At 45.9% G+C, this 20,491-nt stretch overlaps 1 protein-coding gene across 1 annotated transcript in view; it reads right to left on the reverse strand.

The window, feature by feature from the left end:
- Positions 1-9,781: 9,781 nt before the first annotated feature.
- The window catches only part of SPRED2 (sprouty related EVH1 domain containing 2), a 139,756-nt gene continuing 129,046 nt past the window's right edge, over positions 9,782-20,491 (reverse strand). The window contains exons 5-6 of the mRNA XM_060230754.1: positions 13,224-13,373; positions 9,782-11,097 (exon numbers count right to left, since the gene is read on the reverse strand). Of these exons, the coding sequence (XP_060086737.1) occupies positions 10,444-11,097; positions 13,224-13,373 (804 nt within the window). The 3' untranslated portion in view covers positions 9,782-10,443. The remainder of the gene's footprint in view (positions 11,098-13,223; positions 13,374-20,491) is intronic.

The following is a 20,491-nucleotide window of genomic DNA, read 5'->3' on the forward strand; positions in this document are numbered from 1 at the left end:
TGTTGTTAGCAGGCCTGAGCCCATCAGGGAAGGGCGGGATATAAATCTGATAAATAAGAGAGCCAGTTTGGTGTAGTGGTTAAGTGGGCGGACTCCTATCTGGGAAAACCGGGTTTGATTCCCCATTCCTCCACTTGCAGCTGCTGGAGTGGCCTTGGGTCAGCCAGAGCTCTCTCAGAGCTGTCATTGAAAGGGCAGCTTCTGGGAGAGCTCTCAGCCCCGCCCACCTCACAGGGTGTCTGTTGTGGGGGAGGAAGATAAAGGAGATTGTGAGCCCCTCTGAGACTCTGATTCAGAGAGAAGGGCGGGATCTAAATCTGATAAATAAGAGAGCCAGTGTGGTGTAGTGGTGAAGTGCATGGACTCTTATCTGGGAGAACTGGGTTTGATTCCCCACTCCTCCGTTTGCAGCTGCTGGAATGACCTCGAGTCAGCCATAGCTCTGGCAGAGGTTGTCCTTGAAAGGGCAGCTGCAGAGAGCTCTCTCAGCCCCACCCACCTCACAGGGTGCCTGTTGTGGGGAAAGGAGATAAAGGAGATTGTGAGCTGTTCTGAGACTCTTCGGAGCGGAGGGTGGGATATAAATCTAATAAATAATAAATAAAAGGAGCACCCCGGGTAGGCACGCAGTTGGCAAGTGATATTTCCTCCAGGGGCACACAAGGCAGTAATCAGTCAGTGGGAGACAGGGAGGCCTTAGAACTTGGAAGGGAAGCTCGAAGCCCTAAGGGGGCCAAATCCTTCTGCCGCTGCATACCATAGATTTCTCCTGTCAGTTCACGGTTCCCATCTCTGGATTGAAGTTTCTACAGATTTCGCCATGTTGGGAATTAGCTGAATTGATTGGCAATACGCTACACTAATCATTCACTTCTTGGGCTGCCTTTTCCACACCCCAAAACCCCACTGTGAATGACTACTATAGAGCATCAGCAGTGTAGCCGCCAATGATGCGCAGCTCCCTCGACGACTACACAAATAGTCTCAGAACTGGGTGCGTGTCCCAGATCTAATTCGGGATTGTCCACTTGACTCCACTTACGCAGGCTCCGCGACCAGAACGAGTTTTTCGTTTTAAGGCTAGGGGAATGAAAAATGAATAAATTACAGAAATCCACGGCAGAGAGAACTTTCCAGAACTTGGAAGCGACCCGATGAAATTAATTACGACCGACCCTCCAAAATGTGCTTTCCCCCCCGTATTGTGTTATTTATAGACTTTTCTGACACAAACAACATTGTTAAGTGGAAACTCATTTAGATGGCTTTAGAAGGACACTGGCCAATCTTACAGAGAAGACATCTATTAATGGCTATTAGTCACGGGGCTGGATCTCATTTGTTTTTTTTCCGGCAGTTTTGCACAATTCCCTTCATCGTTGCAACTCTTTGTTTTAAATGGTTCTCCCAGGGCTTTATTGGTAGCAGGAACTCTTTTGCATATTAGGCCACGCACCCCTGATGTAGCCAATCCTCCGAGAGCTGACAGGGCTTTTAGTACAGGGCCTACTGTAAGCTCCAGGAGGATTGGCTGCATCAGGGGGGCGTGGCCTAATATGCAAAGGAGCTTCTGCTAGAATTCCATCCCTGGGCCACACACCCCTGATGTAGCCAATCCTCCCAGAGCTAACAGGGCTCTTCTTCCAGGGCCCACAGTAAGCTCCAGGAGGATTGGCTACATCAGGGGGGTGCGGCCTAGGGTTGCCAATCCCCAGGTGGGGGCAGGGGATCCCCTGGTTTGGAAGCCCTCCCCCCGCTTCAGAGTCGTCAGAAAGCTGGGGGGGGGATGTCTGCTGGGAACTCTGTTATTCCCTAGGGAGATTTATTCCCATAGAAAATAATAGAGAATTGATCGGCGGGTATCTGGGGCTGTTTTTTGAGGTAGAGGCACCAAATTTTCAGTATTGCATCTAGTGCCTCTCCCCCAAATACCCCCCAAGTTTCAAAAAGATTGCACCAGGGGGTCCAATTCTATGAGCCCCAAAAGGTGCCCGTATCCTTCATTATTTCCTGTGGAAGGAGGGCATTGAAAAGGTGTGCCGTCCCTTTAAATGTGATGGCCAGAACTCCCTTTGGAGTTCAATTGTGCTTGTCACAGCCTTGATCGTGGCTCCACCCCCAAAGTCTCCTGGCTCCACCCCCAAAGTCCCCGGATATTTCTTAAATTGGACTTGGCAACCCTAGCGCGGCCTAATATGCAGAGGAGCTCCTGCTAGAATTCCACCCGATTAGGCCACCCCCCCCCCCATGTAGCCAATCCTCCTGGAGCTTCCAGTAGGCCCTGTACTAAGAGCCCTGTAAGCTCTGGGAAGATTGGCTACATCAGGGGTGTGTGGCCCAGGGATGGAATTCTAGCAGAAGCTCCTTTGCATATTAGGCCACACCCACCCTGATGTAGCCAATCCTCCTGGAGCTTATAGTAGGCCCTGTAAGAAGAGCCCTGTAAGCTCTGGGAGGATTGGCTACCTCAGGGGTGTGTGGCCCAGGGATGGAATTCTAGCAGAAGCTCCTTTGCATATTAGGCCACGCCCCTCTGATGCAGCCAATCCTCCTGGAGCTTCCAGTAGGCCCTGTGCTAAGAGCCCTCTAAGCTCTTGGAGGATTGGCTAAATCAGGGGTGTGTGGCCTAATATGCAAAAGAGTTCCTGCTACAAAAAACCAAAACAAAAAGCCCTGGGTTCTCCTTCCCCCTGTAACTGGGACCCATGGTCCTCTTCAGACCATACTTTGGGGCCTGAACAGGAATTCTTCCTGCAAACCTAGAGTTGAACCCGTCAGTGCAATCCTAAACAAAGTTAGTCCTATCTAAATCCTCTGAAAACAGAAAGCTTAGAAGGGCATCAACTCTCTTTCTGAGAGGGGAAAAGTTAGTAGGACCCAAGATCCATGTTTTGATGCTGTATGTCACTAGATGCTAGCTCCAAGTATGGAAGGAGTGCTATGGAATACAACTGAATATCGTGTGCAGTTCTGGTCACCGTATCTCAAAAAGGACACCGCAGAGCTGGAAAAGCAGGCAACCAAGAGGAGGAAATGCTGAAGAGTCTGGGACGCAATAGTCCCTATCAGCTGTGGAACCTCGTGAGCAAAAATTCTTCCTTCATGAGCTACTGGCGTTAAAAGTTGTGAGCTACCACAGAAATTCCCTTGCTCGAGGAGGGCCGCATTTCCTGAGCGAAGACAAAAATGTGTGAGCCGGAGGCTAAAAAATCTGTGAGCTAGCTCACGCTAACTCAGCTTAGGGGGAACACTGTTTCAGTTTAGAAAAGAGACGTCTTAAGGACACAGGTTTACAAAATGGTGTGGAGAAAGAATAATTTTTCCCTCCCTCTCCCCAAATACTAGAACTCGAGGGCATCCAACAAAAGCTGATGTGCAGCTGATTCAGGACAAAAAAAAAACTATGTTCCCGTGGTGAAAAGATTCAAGTGTTGCATACACTGAACCCGGGACCATCTGTTTGGCTTGGCTCTACCACAGATCCACGGTGCCCCTCCTTTTACTTAAAAGAAAGGGAGCCAATGTGGATTGTTAGGTTCTCACTGCTGTAATTACTTCCCCCTCCTTCTTGTCACAGCGCGGTGGGCGGAGCCACCGAACGGCTGCAATAGGAGGAGATAGCCGTCAAAATTTACTGTTATAACTTACCTTCAATCATACCCTGCAGATCGTTGTGTTGTGCTTTCAGCTGCTGCCAAAGCGATGTTTTTTTTTTTTTTAAATCTGCACAGCCAATCAAATCTCTAGTGGCCGATCAGAATCTCCATTTGGCCCCACCCACTTTGCAAAAAAAACACACGCGGCGAATGACGGGAAATCTGTCAATGGGCGCCATGTTGACTGCCCCCGCGCTAGATGTTGTGAAAGCGGAACCGCACTTAATCCGTTTATGTTTCCGCTTCTGTGTTGCTGGATCCATGCTTTTACTCCGGATCTTCATCTTATCTTTCCGTAATCCAAAACCTGCAGTTTAAGACTCCTGGAGCATGTAAAACAGACTTGTTTTTGATATCATGTATTTGTATTTACATGGTACATTTTGAAAGCAATAGCTATAATGGATCATACATATTAGAAACAATAATAAAAAAGTTAAGAACTAAAATGTACATCATACGCTTGTATATATATTCTTTACACAGAGGTAAAAAGGCTTATAAAAATCAATACAACAGAGTTTTAAACTTTTTGTATACAGATACATAATGGAAGTTTGTTACAGGCACTTAAATTTGTTAACGTGAGCAATAGCTTGGGAACAATTTTTATTATTATTATTATTTCGCAACTAAAAAAAAAACAACCAACCAACCAAACCAACCTTTTGGTTAATGGATTGTTACCACAGATACAAAAATAAAATTTGAATAAGTATTTTCGGACAATTTGATGTCAGTGTTGAGAAGTCGACAGGGAGGAAAACCCACACTTTACAGCGGCAGTGTGGAAATCGATGAGAATATTTACACGGAAAAAAAAAATCCCCCGGTTCCTATCCTTGTGCCCCATTTTTAGTGCTCCCTTTGCAAGAATAATCCTCCCCCTCCCCGCACAGAAGAATAAAACCTGAAATACAACGTGGATCAAAGCAAAACCAAGGAAGGGAAGAAAAGGATGAGAGGGACGAAGAAAACGTACACTGAAAGTGTGGAGTGTGAGAGCTAATAGGGGCACTTAACAGAATCCGTAAGATCTCTTCTGTAGTGTTGTGCTTTGTTAGAAGGGTTCAAAAGACCTTACAGGAATTCGGAAAAGCAAAACAACTCGTTTTAAAAGATATTGGCAGAAGAAGATATCGGATTTATATCCCACCCTATACTCTGAATCTCAGAGCAGTTCACTCCTTTATCTCCATCCCAACAGGCACCCTTGTGAGGTGGGTGGGGCTGAGAGAGCTCTCCCAGAAGCTGCCCTTTCAAGGACAACTCCTATGAGAGCTATGGCTGACCCAAGGCCATCCCAGCAGCTGCAAGTGGAGGAGTGGGGAATCGAACTCGGTTCTCCCAGATAAGGGTCCGCGCACTTAACCACTACAAACTGGCTCAGTTTGGTTCTCCTTCCCCCTGTAACCCTCCCCCCCAAAAAAAAGTTGTTCCGTTGCTTTTGTTTTTGAGGCTGACTTGACGTTTCCCTAGACACCCTTGAGAGATAGATTTGTCGTTTGCTTATCAGGCACCAAATATATTTAGTTTATTCCCCCCTCCCCACAAGATTATCAAGAATAAGTAAAAAAAATAAAATAAAAAAGAGCTTCCCTTACCATTTTGCATTCTCATAAAGCAAATGCGAAACCCACTATTTCTGTAAAATTGAAGCCTACTCTTGATATTACAAAGTTACTGGCAAAATCCCAAACCTTGGAACCTTTAGCAGAGGAGATTTTTAAAGCCAACTAACACTCTGTGCAGCAACGGGAGAGAAAAAATGGTTGGACTGTACCACTTCACACTGCAGCTGGAAGACTCATGGAGACTCTTGGAGGCTCATGTACAAAAAAATCAAAAAACAACTCCTTGCATAGTAAGCTAGCATACCAGTCGTGCCTGATATCTCCCTGCTGCTAGCTTTTTACAGGCAGGGAACTATGTGCATGGAATTGATAAGGGAAAAAAAAAAAAAAACCCCTCCCCAAACTCCCTGCTTGTAGTATGAAATGGTACGTGCCCAGAATTCCGCCTTGATTCATCCCTTCATTCTATGTAAACTGCAGATCAACTCAGCCCTGTGGTTAGGTTGTTTTTGTGGGTGGTAGGGTATTGCCCACATGGCTCTTTTCCACCCCACAAAAATGACTTGAGAAACTAAATGCCATGTTTGAAGAGCGGCCCCTGCAACTTCTCCCAACTTCAGAGCTGACTCCCCCAGAAACTGCGGCAATACTCATGTAAAAAGAGATGCCAGCCCTTGGCCAGCAATCCTTGGGAGTCCTGGGAGACGCATGAAGACCTCTTGGAAGTAACTTCCTGTTTGAAACAGGAAGTGAAGTCATGACATTCCAGGAATTTTTTTAAAAAATCTCTACGGTAAAACCATAAAGGTGTTTTGAAATGTCTTGCATGTCATGACGTCACTTCCTGACATTCAAGACATTTCAAATCACCTTTATGGTTTTACCATAGAGATTTTTTTTAAAATTCCTGGAATGTCATGACTTCACTTCCTGTAAAACAGGAAGTGGCTTTCAAGGCTGTTTTCCTCTCCCATTTCCCCCCGCTACTACTGGTTAATCAGTCACCTTAGATGCTGGGAAGAACCGCAGGATAAATTCCTCTCACACGCTTTTGGGCATCACAGCATGAGTAGGGGTTTTTCTATTGAGGCTCCCATGCTGCAAAAGTCATGTGTGATGGGACCTTCGAAAGAGGTTCTAAACATTTTGTTTGCACACAGACACACACACTGGGTTTTCTCATACTTTTCCAAAACTGTACTTTAAGCCTGCTCCTGAAGGTCCCCTGATTTTCAGGAGTGGCTCAACAGATGGGCACCTGAGGAGAACGAAGAGACTTTCTTCTGGGAACAAAACACCCTCCCCAAACACTTCTCACCACATGGCCCTTGGGGAAGGCGGTTCATTTTTCTCTTGTAGACGCAACGCCTATTGCGATTTGTCCACGAGAGTCGACATAACGCTTGGCCAAATGAACAAACTAGCTTCATGGAGTTATCTGTCTTTTCACGTACTCTCAAGCTTCACGATCCTTTGACCACTCACACCGTTGCATATATTATTCACCATGATTTTTTTTTTTTAAAAAAGGGGGGAGGACAGCAAGACTCCCAAAGAGTGGCTGTCCCAAAGAGTAGCAGACTGGTCACTATTTGGCAAAGAAAAAAAAATCCATTTCCTTTAAGACTCGCGTCGAACGTGCAATAAGGAGGGCGGGAACGGGGCAGCATGGGGGCACGGCCATGCGCTTGCTGGCAATCGACTGCAGAAAGGCATTATGGCAGGAACAGCTGTGCCGTCACACAAGCCGATACCCGAGCTGCCTCTGAATATTCCGATTGTACTATGCTATATTATAGCTAAACGGCTCTAGCGTTATTCCTTTGAATAAAAATTATCTTTTTTCTTTTTTTTTGCTATTCCATGTCATATATTAGAAAAATATTCTTTCCCCCCAGCTAATTTACAAGCCTTGTACCCAAGACATGGCTTTTAAGAAACACAACACCCCCCCCCCCACAAAAAAAAAGGAAAAAAAAAAGATAAAAAGAAATCAAATTTGCAAAAATTTAGAAATCTGTTTTTTTTTTTAAACCCTGCTGGATGCTATTTTACCACATACTTATCCTGAAGGCAAATGGTTTCTAAAATCCTCGTCTGTTGTCCATAGCAGATACCTAGCGTACGATTTCTTGGAACTAGGGTGACCAGGCATCTTGGATTTATATGGCTCCAATCCTGAGGGGGATGACGGTTGCCCGTTTCGGCCCCAGGTGTCTGGCAATGCAATCCTATGCAAAGCTACTCCAGTCTCGGCTTGTTGAAACTGATCGGCTAAGACCCGAGGAACTGCTCATAGGATTTCTGCTGTTGGTGCATCCCAGAGCTAGAACACTGCCCCTTGTGGTTCATAGCAAAAGCACATCCGCTTTTGCAGGTCTGAAAGTTTGGAGAACAGAAGGGGAAAACCACGCCGAGACCTTGCAAAGTATGCACAGTACCGGCTCCTTATCTAAACCATCCCAAAATCTGCATCACTCAATCACGCTGTGACCCTACCATGCCAAGGCGTTTCCCGACACTTATCTCTGTTTATCTCAACGTTTCTCATGGTAATACAAACGTTCTGGATACCTTCTGGATAAATGAGGTTATACTGTATATATAAAACGGTTATTTCAAATGTGTCTCGACAGTGACTGCGTAATCCCCATGCATGTATACTTTCCCTGTATATAAAAATTAAGATTTTTTTTTCTTTTGTTATTCACTTTTGCAAACAGATTACCTACGTCTTTAATGATTCTTTGCATACTTTTTATTCGGCGGAGGGAATCCAGATCTCTTAGGGCAGCTCTGCACATGAAAACACGAGGAAAGGGCACGATCCAACCAAAGTTGAGACATTAAAGACTTGCAATCCTACCAATGCACGTTTACGTAGCAGTAAGTCACATGGAAATTAGAGAGATGTTTCTGAAACGCACTGGGAAGGCATTCAATATACACTGAACAGTACTGAACTGGCAGTAGGTCTCAGAGACTGCCGGACTGGCTGGCAGATCCTAAGCAAAGTCAGGCCTATTGGGAGTCAGTAGACTTAGAAGGGGCCAACACTGCTTAGGCTCTCACTGCATAGCAGCAAGCAAAAAAAGGGCAAAATCTGCCTTTTCAGGACAGTTAGGAAAGGGACTGGTGGGGGGGGGGGCACCAACAAAGCACCAGAATGCCTTTGTAAAATTTTCACAGCATACAGTTTGGGTCACTCCCGAACCAGAAAGGGCATCTAAGCTGGGGGGAAAAGGTACAGAAAAGGAATTGGGAGTGTCTTATTGTGTGAGGAAAGATTCAAGGAGACAGTTTTCATAATTTCAGGAGAGACAACCAATACTCCCTCTCTAAATTGTGGAGCCTTGTGAGAGAAAATTCTACTTTTTGAGCTGCTGGCAATTAAAGTTGTGAGTTGCTACATAAATTAGTTTGTTCTGGGGCCATTCTTCCTGAGCTAAAACAAAAAAACCCCCAAAAAACCTGTGAGCCAACTCACACTAACTCATCTTAGAAGGAACACTGGAAATTATATGTTGAAGACAGATGGAGAAGCAAAAGTGGTTTTTTTTTAAAGATTGTGAATAGTTATGTGGGGAGAAGGAACTGTCAGCCACTCCTAATACTCTAGGCAGGGCTTTTTTGGTAGCAGGAACTCATTTGCATATTAGGCCACACCCTCCTGATGTAGCCAATCCTCCTAGGGCTTACAATAGGCCCTGTACTAAGAGCCTGTAACTTCTCAGACGATTGGCTTCATCAGGAGGGTATAGCCTAACATGCAAAGGAGTTCCTACTACAAAAAAAACTCTTTAGGTCAGGGAAGTTAACTGATTAGCAGTAGATTCAGGACAGGAAACTTGGTTTCACACAACCAATGGTTAACTTGGGAAATCCCAGCCAAAGGCTTTAGATTACTTTTTAAAAAATACATTAGATAACGGCCTAGTCCTCCAAGCTAAGGTCCCCGACAATGGAACTTATTTTTTATAAGGAAGTCTTGGAAAAGCAGATGCCGGTAGTGGGGAAAAGAAAAGGCCTGTTACTTTTATGTCTTGCTTGTTGTGGATTTCTTGAAATGAACAGGCTAGCCAATAGTGGAAATGAGATGGACTCTTGGTCATCCAGCATGGTTATTAGGGAGCAAACCAGTAAGCCACATTTTATTCAGAGGGGTCTAAACTCTGAGGAAGATGTTTTTCAGGATTGCAGTCTTCCGACAGTTTTGGTTGGATCATGCCCAATGTGTGTACAAGAACTGTGATCGTGCAAGAGGAACGCACTCCTTTAAAAAAAAAAAATCTCAAAAGCATTCTGTCAAGATTCGAGGTATTTCACGCTATGGGATACACCACAAGCGTAGTATGTGGCTGTTAAATTTCCTAACCCGTAAAGCCACCCATTATTTCCAGACAGACACACCTCAGGGTAAAGTGTATTTTTACTGTGGAGAATGTCAGTACTAAAGCTTTATTTAAGGCGCGGGGTGTGTGTGTGTGTGTGTGAAAGGACGACACTTAACATTTCCCTTTCGTACGAATAATTGGTCTGAAATGAAGAGTTCCCATTCCGCAAATGTACTAAGGCTCATATTGAATATTTCACTTGATTGATTTGAAATTCTAGGAAACCATTGAACGTTACTGTCAAAAAGAAATGACAACGGACCTTTAAAAGAAGAAAACCGCCGCTGGAGCAAATTGTTTCACTAAAGATTGTCAGCAATACTGTGTCACGTTATGCACGGTGAACGAGCACGTCTTCTGTTCACCCAACAGCAATAACTGGTTGCAAGTTGAACACGCGCTGAAGTGGGATTTATCTCCATCCACGTTATGCTTCCACAGAGCCCAACAAGCTCACCACGTACAGATACCAACCCCGAGATGCTTGGAAGTCCATCACACTCAAATGTTCACGCTTCTGTAATCTTTCAGCGGGGCGAGGGGGAGAGGAGAAGGTATAAACACGTACAGGACATTCTGCTCTGTTACAGATTAATAATATGAACGTCTATGCTGCACGTTAGTCTGTTAGAACTCGGCGAGCAAACCGACGCATAGCAGCCAAGTGGGAGTGGGGGAGAAAAAGGCGATTCCGTCAAGACTCCCCGGGGTGCTGTGTCCAGATGTACATAACATTTGAGAATGCTTCAGACCAAGGTGCTCCTTCGTTAAAAGGAAGGGAAACAAAAATGTTAAGTACTTCGCAAAGTTTGAGCGCCGTCATCCAGCTGCTTTGTGTTTTCCGCCACAGCACCTACACATAACCCCGCAGTGGTAACAAGCCCGCAAAGGTGGATAACAGCACATACAAGGGGCAATAAAGGACAAGGCAATAAGGGCCAACCACCGGAGGCAAAATTTGTCATCATTGGTATCACAAGAACAAGGGTCCATATAGTCTCCTTCGGGATCAGACATGCAGTGATACAGCATGGTATCTGCGCACCACATACAGCTGACTCGGCGGATGCAGCTCCTCACTCGGTCCGGAGCATCCTGGCACTGACCCCGCCTGTTTTCATCATGATTGAACATCTCCCTGCAATAGATGCATCGTGACCTTTCACCATCTTCCTTCCACCGCCCTTGTTTGCACCGGGCAGGCTGAGTCTTTACGACAGCACCCTTGATATCGTCCCCCAAGTCAAAGTCCGAGTTGCCTACATACGGGTAAGTGTAATCGTGTTTAGGGGCCTCACTTTTGGCAAACCGAACATACGAGTCCACATCGTCCGGGTCGATGTACTTTCCCCGCATAGGGGTATGGCGGTAGTCCTCGTAACCCGTCACCCAGATCTTTTCCCGTGGATTGATCCGTACGATTTCTTCATCATCATCTGGGAAGCTGACATGCCGATAAGATCTTGGAAGTGACTGTCAAAAGAGAATTTTTTTAAAAGCACACATTTTTCATAAATTAGCATTAGATTTTAACGTTATTTTAAATGCAGCTAGTAGTCTTAGGCTAGCCTGATTTCATCAGATATCAGAAACTAAGTAGGATTGGCACTGGTTAGTACTGAGATAAAGGAAAGGAAAGGTCCCCTGTGCAAGCACCAGCTGTTTCCGATTCTGGGGTGACGTTGCTTTCATGCTTTCACGGCAGACTTTTTACGGGATGGTTTGCAATTCATAATAATAATAATAAATTTTATTTATATCCCGCCCTCCCCGCCTAGGCAGGCTCAGGGCGGCTAACAACATATTCAGATAAAAAGTTATACAGTAATTTTAAAACGACATTAAAAAGTTATACAATAGTTTAAATCAACAGTGTCTTAAAATACCATTCCAATTTACATAATTTAACAGCAACAGTGATGTTCCTGGCGCTATTCTGTCTATTTGCATAATGGCAGAGATCACTAAATAGAGTCACTTTGGTGGGTCATCAGTTCGGCCATCCTTTGTCAGCAGTCTGCGAAGGCCTGCCTAAAAAGGATGGTCTTGCAGGCCCTGTGGAATTGGTCTAGGTTCCGCAGAGCCCGCACCTCTTCCGGGAGCTGGTTCCACAGGCACAGAGCTGCAACGGAGAAGGCCCGTGCGCGAGTGTTCTGCAATTTCGCCTCCTTTGGCCCAGGGATAGTCAGCTTGTTCTTCCCTGCTGACCTCAAGTGCTCTTTGGGGCTCCTATGCCTTCCCCAGTCCTCTACACTTCCCCCCACCCCCAGCAAGCTGGGTACTCATTTTACCAACCTCGGAAGGATGGAAGGCTGAATCAACCTCGAGCCGGCTACCGGAAAACCCAGCTTCCACCAGGGATCGAACTCAGATCAGATCGTGAGCAGAGTTTAGGACTGCAGTACAGCAGCTTTAACACTCTGCGCCACCACAAAAATCAGTGGTTACTATAGAGGTAGGCAACGGCAAACCACCTCTAAATATCTCTTACTGGGTAGCCGTAAGTAAACTGTGATTTGGTAGCCCTTTCCACCACTATAGTAGCCTTAACATAAAATTTTAAATAGGTTGCCGGATCTCTATCTTTAGGATAGAACAAGTCAAAGAAAATAATATAAAAACAAAGTTTTAGTACTGACTTTTGTGCTGATCCAAAAATGGAGATGGGAAAGTCTGGGAAAATAACCAGAAAGACTTAGGAAATGCCCCCTGGCCACGAGAACAGTGTTTCATTTTTTCCAATGAAAACAAAGGGAAAGGAAAGGTCCCCCGTGCAAGCACCAGTCATTTCCGACTCTGGGGTGACGTTGCTTTCACAACCTTTTCACGACAGACTTTTTACGGGGTGGTTTGCCATTGCCTTCCCCAGTCATCTACACTTTCCCCCCAGCAAGCTGGGGACTCATTTTACCGACCTCGGAAGGATGGAAGGCTGAATCAACCTTGAGCCGGCTACCTGAAAACTCAGTTTCCATCAGGGATTGGTCGTGAGCAGAGCTTAGGACTGCGGTACTGCGGCTTTAACACTCTGCACCACGAGGTTCTTGATAATGAAAACAAAACTTGTATGTAAAATTTTCTTTTTTCCGAATCAGTGAAATCTCTCTAAAATGGTGGTTTTGTCCGCGAGTCACATCTCGTTTGGACACCTACAAGCAGATTAAAAACAGAATTGCATGTGCAATCCACATACACGTGAATTGCTCATCCTATGACCACTTCCAGCTGTATCCAAGAAATTTGTAATGTAACAAAACCAGCAATGCGGCCTAGGCTGTATGAGGATTCCTGTGATTGCAACAGCAAGGGAGGGGATTACAGAAACTAGGCAGTCAGCATTCACTCGAACACACAAGAGGCTGCCTTATAGTGGACCAGACCACTGGATTATCAGGGTCATTACTGTCCACTCAGCTGGTCAAGGTCTTGGTTGGAGGTCTTTCACATCACCTCCTACTTGACCCTTTCAATTAAGAGATGCCAGGTATTGAACCTGGGACCTTCTGCATGCCAATCAGATGCTTTATTATAGCCCCTGAATATAATATACAAAATGGAATGATGGTATACAAAACCATACAACAGAGGAAAGGACTCACTTGTTCTAGATGATAGTGGTCAGAGCTGAACTGGTCATGGAGATATCCCAGGGTGCAAATTCGGTGATTCTCGCAGGATGGGGGAGATGCTAGTGTTCGCAAAGGTTGCTCCCTCTTCTGAGAAGAATTAGAAGAGCTGTCTGTAGCGTTCTGTTGATGACATAAACAGGAGGAGGGGAAGGGATGATAAGTAAAAGAGAGCTTGATTTTGGTGGACTCCAGCCATGGACCAAGATACTGCCTGAGAGCACCCGAAATTTCATGGCTGAAGAACAACAGTACAACTCAGCCAACTCTGCATCGGCTTTACTGTAAACGGCGCTCGATATTCCAGGTTCTCGAACAAAAACGAACTCGCATCTTGGTAACTAGCCGCTGTCTAAAACGAGGGACTGTTGCGCATTTCTCTGGGTTCAGCCCCTCTAAGATTTGTGTTAGCCTAATAATCAGCGCCAAGTTAGATGGGTAACACCGAAGTACACCAATGCCTAGCTTTCGGTTGAGGCTTCCCAGCAGAATCTCTGCTTTTTTATTCCAGACCGAGGCCTGAAAAGTCTTGTCCCTCTCAAAAACGCATTTGGTGTAGAAACCTGCCCTATTCATTTGCTGTTCCCAGAACTGTAGGAAGAGTTCCTAGGTCACGCAACATACGTGACCCAAAGGAAATTGCATACCGTGTGGGTCATACTTGGCTGCTCAGCTAAAAGCTTTCCCTGAGCTCACCCGGTCTACAAACTAGCCCTCCGAGGGGAGGCCTGATACTTACGAAGGAGAATTTCCACCCATGGCTGGTTTTGAAAGTGTCAACCAACAGGCCGGTAACATAAGGCTGGGTGTTGTAAGGCTCGTTTTCATCAAGCACCCAGAAAACGCAGAAGCAAAAATACAGGTGTGGATATCCATTCTGACATCACAACAAGCCTGATAAGAACTTGAATTCATCCAGTCGCATAGTTTAAGAGTAGGTCAAATACTCCCCCTCTCATCCCCCCCCCACCCCCCAAAAAACAGTTTGGTTTAAAGCATAAATTGAATAGTAAAACATGATCCCAAAGCAGCAAACTGGCAAGCCACATTTCACCATCTATCCATTCTACTGTGGCGGAATTGAAGAGTTTAGCTCAGGGGTGTCGAACATGCAGCCCAGGGGCCAAATCAGGCCCTCGGAAGGCTCCAATCAGGCCCCCGAGCAAGTCTGCTTCCTTCTTCCTCTCTCTTGCTTCCTTCTGCATAACAGCTTGCTTAACTGCACAGAAGTTGCAGAGCAAAGTCTCTATTTTCTCTGGGGAGGAAGGGGGGAGGGAGAGCTTGCTTTTGCCAGGCTCTCTCAATCACACAACAGAGCTACTGAGCCAAGCCTCTCTTCCTTCTATCGGCTGAGGCTCCTCCCCCTCCTGGTCCCCTGGGGAAGGTAGGAAAGAGCCAGAGCTTCCTTTGCCCAGTTCCCTGGATCCCATGGGAAAAATATAAAGAAAGCACCTTTAAGACCAAAGAGTGCTAATGTTTTAAGCATGTTTTAAGTTTAAAAAAAACTTTTGTGTTTGTCTGTGTCCTTTATAAAGTTTATATCTCTGCTAGGGAAAAAAAAAGGCTGTCCCCTGTGCAAGCACCAGTCATTTCTGACTCTGGGGTGACATTGCTTTCACAATGTTTTCACGGCAGACGTTTTACGGGGTGGTTTGCCATTGCCTTCCCCAGTCATCTACGCTCCCCCCCCCCAGCAAGCTGGGTACTCATTTTACCGACCTCGGAAGGCTGGAAGGCCGAGTCAACCTCGAGCCGGTTACCTGAACCCAGCTTCCGCTGGGATCGAACTCAGGTCGTGAGCAGGGAGCTCAGACTGCAGTACTGCAGCTTTACCACTCTGCTACCTAATTTTAAATAGGGACACACGCGGCCTGGCCCAACCTGGTCTCATTTATGTCCGATCCAGCCCTCATAACAAATGAGTTTGACACCCCTGGTTTAGCTGGAGTGGTTGATGTGGCGGAATCTACTGGCTGAGGGAGGGATGCACAGCCGTGAGATTACGCCTCTTGAGGCTCATGCCGACGCTTTTCTTAACACTGGAGGTAGGTCAACTTGGTCCCCAAATCAGATTTCCTGTGATCTGCCTAGCTTGGGCAGATCCGGGCAGCGCTAAGGTAATGGATTTCATCCATGGGGGGAAAAACCCAAGGAGGAGCCCTGCAACTCTGCAACACGTTTTTGTTCTAGCGTGAAGCTTTGGTGAACTAGGGTCCGCTTCGTCAGAAGCCAGAGACGGGTCTCATTCCCTTCCCACCCTCCGTACGCGTGAAGTTCTAAAGAAAAAGGAAGAGGTTGTAAACAGCCGGCTTCAAAGGGCCACGAAAGGCAGGAAGAGGCAATTATGTAAAGTTTAGATGTAACGCAAAAGACCGTTTTCAACAAGCGTCAGCCAATTTCAACGAAAGCTACTGGCAACAACATAATTTCAATAATAATAATATTAACAACAACAACAAAGATTTTTTTTTTTGGCAATGGAGGATAAACCACGTTCTTGAATTCTCACAACATCACGTGAGGCGCATTGGTTAGACTGTAGGATAAGAACCGGGTTCAAATTCCTCGCTGGACCACGGAAGTCTGCCGGGTGACCTCGGGCCCATCCGTCTGTAAGCCTAACCCACCTCACAAGGTTGTTGTAAGGATTATGTCAGAGGGGAGGAACGATACAAAAAAACTGCTCTGGGGCCCTTTCTCAGTGAGATAAAAGGGGCAGAAATGATTTTTTTTTTTTAAGAGTCTGAAATGTTACATTTGTGTACCTGCCAAAAGCATTAAAGCCATCTGTTACCTTAAAAATACCGCTACAATCTGACAATACACCTTTCGGCAATGAAAGTTTTTAGCCTCACACTCTGAGCTGCAGAACCCACTGGTGCAAACTCAACGTGTGATAAGGGAACACTTGGCCGGCGAGGTTGTTTACCTTTCAGAAGGCGTCTCTTCCATTTGAAATGACACACACAACTCTTGGCACACAGGCTCTGACCTTACACCTATCTCGATCAATTCTGGACCACGCGGCACACAATAAGACCCTGGATGCGATATGTATGCCCTTGATTAAGACATAAGGCTGTAGAATAAGAGGCCTCAAGAATATCTCTAAGCCTTTGTCGCTTCATTCAATTTCCTTGTGGTCCAAGCATTGTTCTATTGTTTTATTCTATTCTGTAGTATGGGCCAATAGGTGTACTTACCTTTCGGACCTCAGAAGAAGACCAGTCTAGGTCAAAACACGTCAGGTCAAGTTGAGTGGGTTCCCATTGAGGTTTTATGATGGTACATAGGATAGAGGCTTCTGATGGGGCCTTAAATGGTTTTAGCTTTCTACAGTAAACACACGTATGTCGGTTTATGATTTATTTTACGCTTTGTTTTTAATGTTTGGCCCTTTAATTGCATATTAACCTTTTCAGGTTTCTTACACATTTCAAATAGCCATCCTATCATATCGTTAGTCGATACTTTACTGCTTATTTTCAAATGCAATTCCTTCCCTTCTGAAATCTAGCTGCTGGGGGGGGGGGGGGGGGGCGGCAGCGGCGCTAAAATTCTTTTTCATTTCGTTTATATCCCCCGGTTCTCACCAGCAGGGACCCACAGCGGCTTACGACATTCTTCCTTTCTCCACACAACAACCCTGTGAGGTAAATGGAGACCAGCTCCAGGAGCTCCAGAATCTCGGACAGTTCCGCAGGGCCTGTAAGACAACCCTCTTCCGGATGGCATACAACTGACCGATATCTGAATATCCAAATTCATGAACATCAGCATATCTGAACATTGACGAACTGACTTTTAGGGAAGATGTAGCATGGTATATTGATAAATGTGTTTTTATGTATTTTACTATATTAATTATTAATGTATTTTAAGCGGACTTATTGTTAGAGTTTTATGTTGTAAGCCGCCCTGAGCCCGCTTCGGTGGGGTAGGGCAGGATATAAATCGAATGAAATAAAATAAAATAAATAAGTTACGCTGAGACTGCGTGACTGGCCCAAGGTCACCCGGCGAGCTTCCAAGGCAGCGTGGGAATTCGCACTCCACTGGGGTTTCAATATCCACCCATGATCTCTATTAAAACAACATGCAGAATTAATACCTCCCCCATCACACTATTTCTCTACAACCTCTAGCATTTCTCAACCGTCGGTGGCCCTCTTGGTTCATGCAATGTGAAACACGAAAACCACAAACACGTTTTCCTGAGAAATTCTTCACAGCGTGAAGCAACGAGACATTCAAGTCAGCTTCCCAGGGCACAGGAAACATCAAAACGAAAACAACCAGACCAGGTCAGGTGGTATATTGAATCATAGAGTTGGAAGAGACCTCCAGGATCATCTAGTCCAACCCCCTGCACAATGCAGGAAACCCACAAATACCTACCCCAAATTCACAGGACCTTCATCGCTGTCAGATGGCCATCTAGCCTCTGTTTAAAAACCTCCAAGGAAGGAGAGCCCACCACCTCCCAAAGGAGGAAACCTGTTCCACTGAGGAATCGCTCTGTCAAGGAAGTTCTTCCTAATGTTGAGCTGGAAACTCTTTTGATTTAATTTCAACCCCTTGATTCTGGTCCTACCTTCTGGGGCCACAGAAAACAATTCCACACCATCCTCTAGATGACAGCCCTTCAAGTACTTGAAGATGGTGATCCTATCACCTTTCAGCCGCCTCCTCTCCAGGCTAAACATGCCCAGCTCCTTCAACCTTTCCTGATTTGGGACCAGTATATGCTAGACCAAATCATACAAGGGCCTTTAACTTCCCCATGGATTCTCTCCAGACCTTTAAGCGTGCACGGAGAAGAAACATATTCCCTAAAGCTAGTTGCATTTAGAGTCACCCGTTCTGTTGCACCTTTGTATCCGCATATTGTTAGCCTGACTAAACGACCAACAGTTATCTCCATTTCTGCTTTGTTTGTGAGACGAAGAAGAAACCGCCCATCGCTGAGAGTTACGACACTTTTTACACAAAGCTCGACATATTTCTGCCGGGATAGTTTGGAGGTTTCGGCGGCATCAGCTGTCGGCTTCTATTTCGGGGGCAGATGCCTGCTAAAATAAACGCCGAGGGGTCATCAATGCGAATGAGTGACCCCATCTGACTTAAAATATCGCTTCTGTCTGCTGCCCATAACAACCTGCCTGTTCCGCGCTGACCATTGGCTGACAGACACACAGCTGAAGCGCGGTGGAATTTTCAAAAGCTGAAAATAGCCAAATATGAAGGCAGAGCAGGTGGGGGGGGGGGGGAGTCTTGCTTGAAACGTTTTCACAAAAAAATGTGAATTCAAATGTTTCTATTTCAGACAAAAGCTCGGTGGAGGGGGGCGGGGGGGAACGACACATTCTTGAAAGCGGCCACATGCTTAAAAACAAAATATTTCTCTGTCAGCCAAGAGAGTCCAGTGCTTTTCTCTTTGGCTTGCTTCTACTGTTCAAAAATCACCCCCCCCCCAAAAAAAAATGGGAAAAAAGCAACAATAATTTTCATTCCAGGATTTTTTTTTTTAAAATACCACTGTTCTTTGGTTATCTATTTATTTAAAAAGAACCTCGACTGTAATTTAAACCGTCAAAATCGTCGCGTGGTTTCTGCCTGTTAACTTGGGTGCTTTATAGCTATTTGCTTGATCGGCACACTCTTATTTTGTCATCTTTTCCAGAGCCTCTAACATCAAATCACCCGCCTAGGGAAAAAGAATTTATTCCTCAGTTTAAAAAGGTAAAGGCAGTCCCCTGTGCAAGCACCAGTCGTTTCCAACTCTGGGGTGACGCTGCTTTCACAACGATTTCACGACAGACTTTTTACGGGGTGGTTTGCCATTGCCTTCCCCAGTCATCTACACTTTCCCCCCAGCAAGCTGAGGGATGGGAGGCTGAGTCAACCTTGGGCCGGCTACCTGAACCCAGCTTCCACCGGAATCGAACTCAGGCGATGAGCAGAGCTTAGGACTGCAGTACTGCAGCTTTACCACTCTGTGCCACAGGGCTTTTAAGTAGGTATTGGTCAAATAAGGAAAGCTATAATTTAGAGCAAGGGTGGCCAAACTGTGGTTTGGGAGTCACCTGTGGTTCTTCCACACATTTTGTGTGGCTCTTGAGGCTCCCATTGCCCCATTGGCTGGCTTGGAGAATGATTTCTTTCTTTGTTGCTTTTCAATCAGGGCCTTTTGGGGTGGCAGGTGGGTAACAGTACCTCTTTGGAGTTCCAAGTCCTGAGGGGGGAATTTGTAGAAATCGGTACCATCCTTATATATGAGTACCACTCCAGGGTAGGGGTGTCAAACATGAAGCTCAGGGGCCGAATCAGGCCCCCGGAGGTCTCCTATCAGGCCCCCAAGCAACTGGCTCTTATCTGCTTCCTACTCCCTCTCTCTCGCTTCCTTCTGCAGCACAGCTTGCTTTGCAAGGCTTGCTCAATCGCACAGGAGTAACAGAGCAAAACCTCTATTTTCTCCATTGGCTGAGGCTCCTCTCTTAGGGAGGGAGGCAGAGCTTGCCTTGCAAGGCTCTCTCAATCGCACAGCAGAGCTACTGAGCCAAGCCTCTCTTCCTCCTATTGGCTGAGGCTCCTCCCCTTCCTGGTCCCCTGGAGAAGGAAGGAAAGAGCCAGAGCTTCCTTTGCCCAGTTCCCTTGATCCCATGGGAGAGATACAAAGAAAGCACCTTTAAGACCAATGAGTGCTAATGTTTTAAGTTTTGTTTTTTAAAAAAGATCTTTGTTTGTCTATGTTCTCTATATAGTTTATATCTCTTCTACCTAATCCTAAATAGGTACACCCATGGCCCGACGCAACAAGGTCTCATTTATGCCAGATCCAGCCCTCATAACAAATGAGTTCGACACCCTTGGTCTAGAGTCCTGAGTAGGGATATATATGGTGATATTTTTTTGGGGGGGGGGTGGATTCTGGAGGCAACAGGAACCTCTGTGGGATGCAATGCCGTAGAGTCCACCCTCCAAAGCAACCATTTTCTCCAGGGGACCTGATCTTGGTTGTCTGCAGACCAACTGCAATAGCAGGAAGAAGATTTGGTTTTATGCCCCCACCCTTCACAACCCTTGATGCTCTGTATCCTTGGTGCTTTGGGGGGCAACAGTGGGAGAGCTTATAGTGTCCTGGCCCCACTGATGGACCTCCTGATGGCACCTAGGTTTTTTGGCCACTGTGTGAGACAGTGTTGGACTGGATGAGCCATTGGCCTGATCCAACATGGCTT

Source organism: Heteronotia binoei, chromosome 1, assembly GCF_032191835.1.
Source record: "Heteronotia binoei isolate CCM8104 ecotype False Entrance Well chromosome 1, APGP_CSIRO_Hbin_v1, whole genome shotgun sequence".
NCBI classification, from domain to species: domain Eukaryota; kingdom Metazoa; phylum Chordata; class Lepidosauria; order Squamata; family Gekkonidae; genus Heteronotia; species Heteronotia binoei.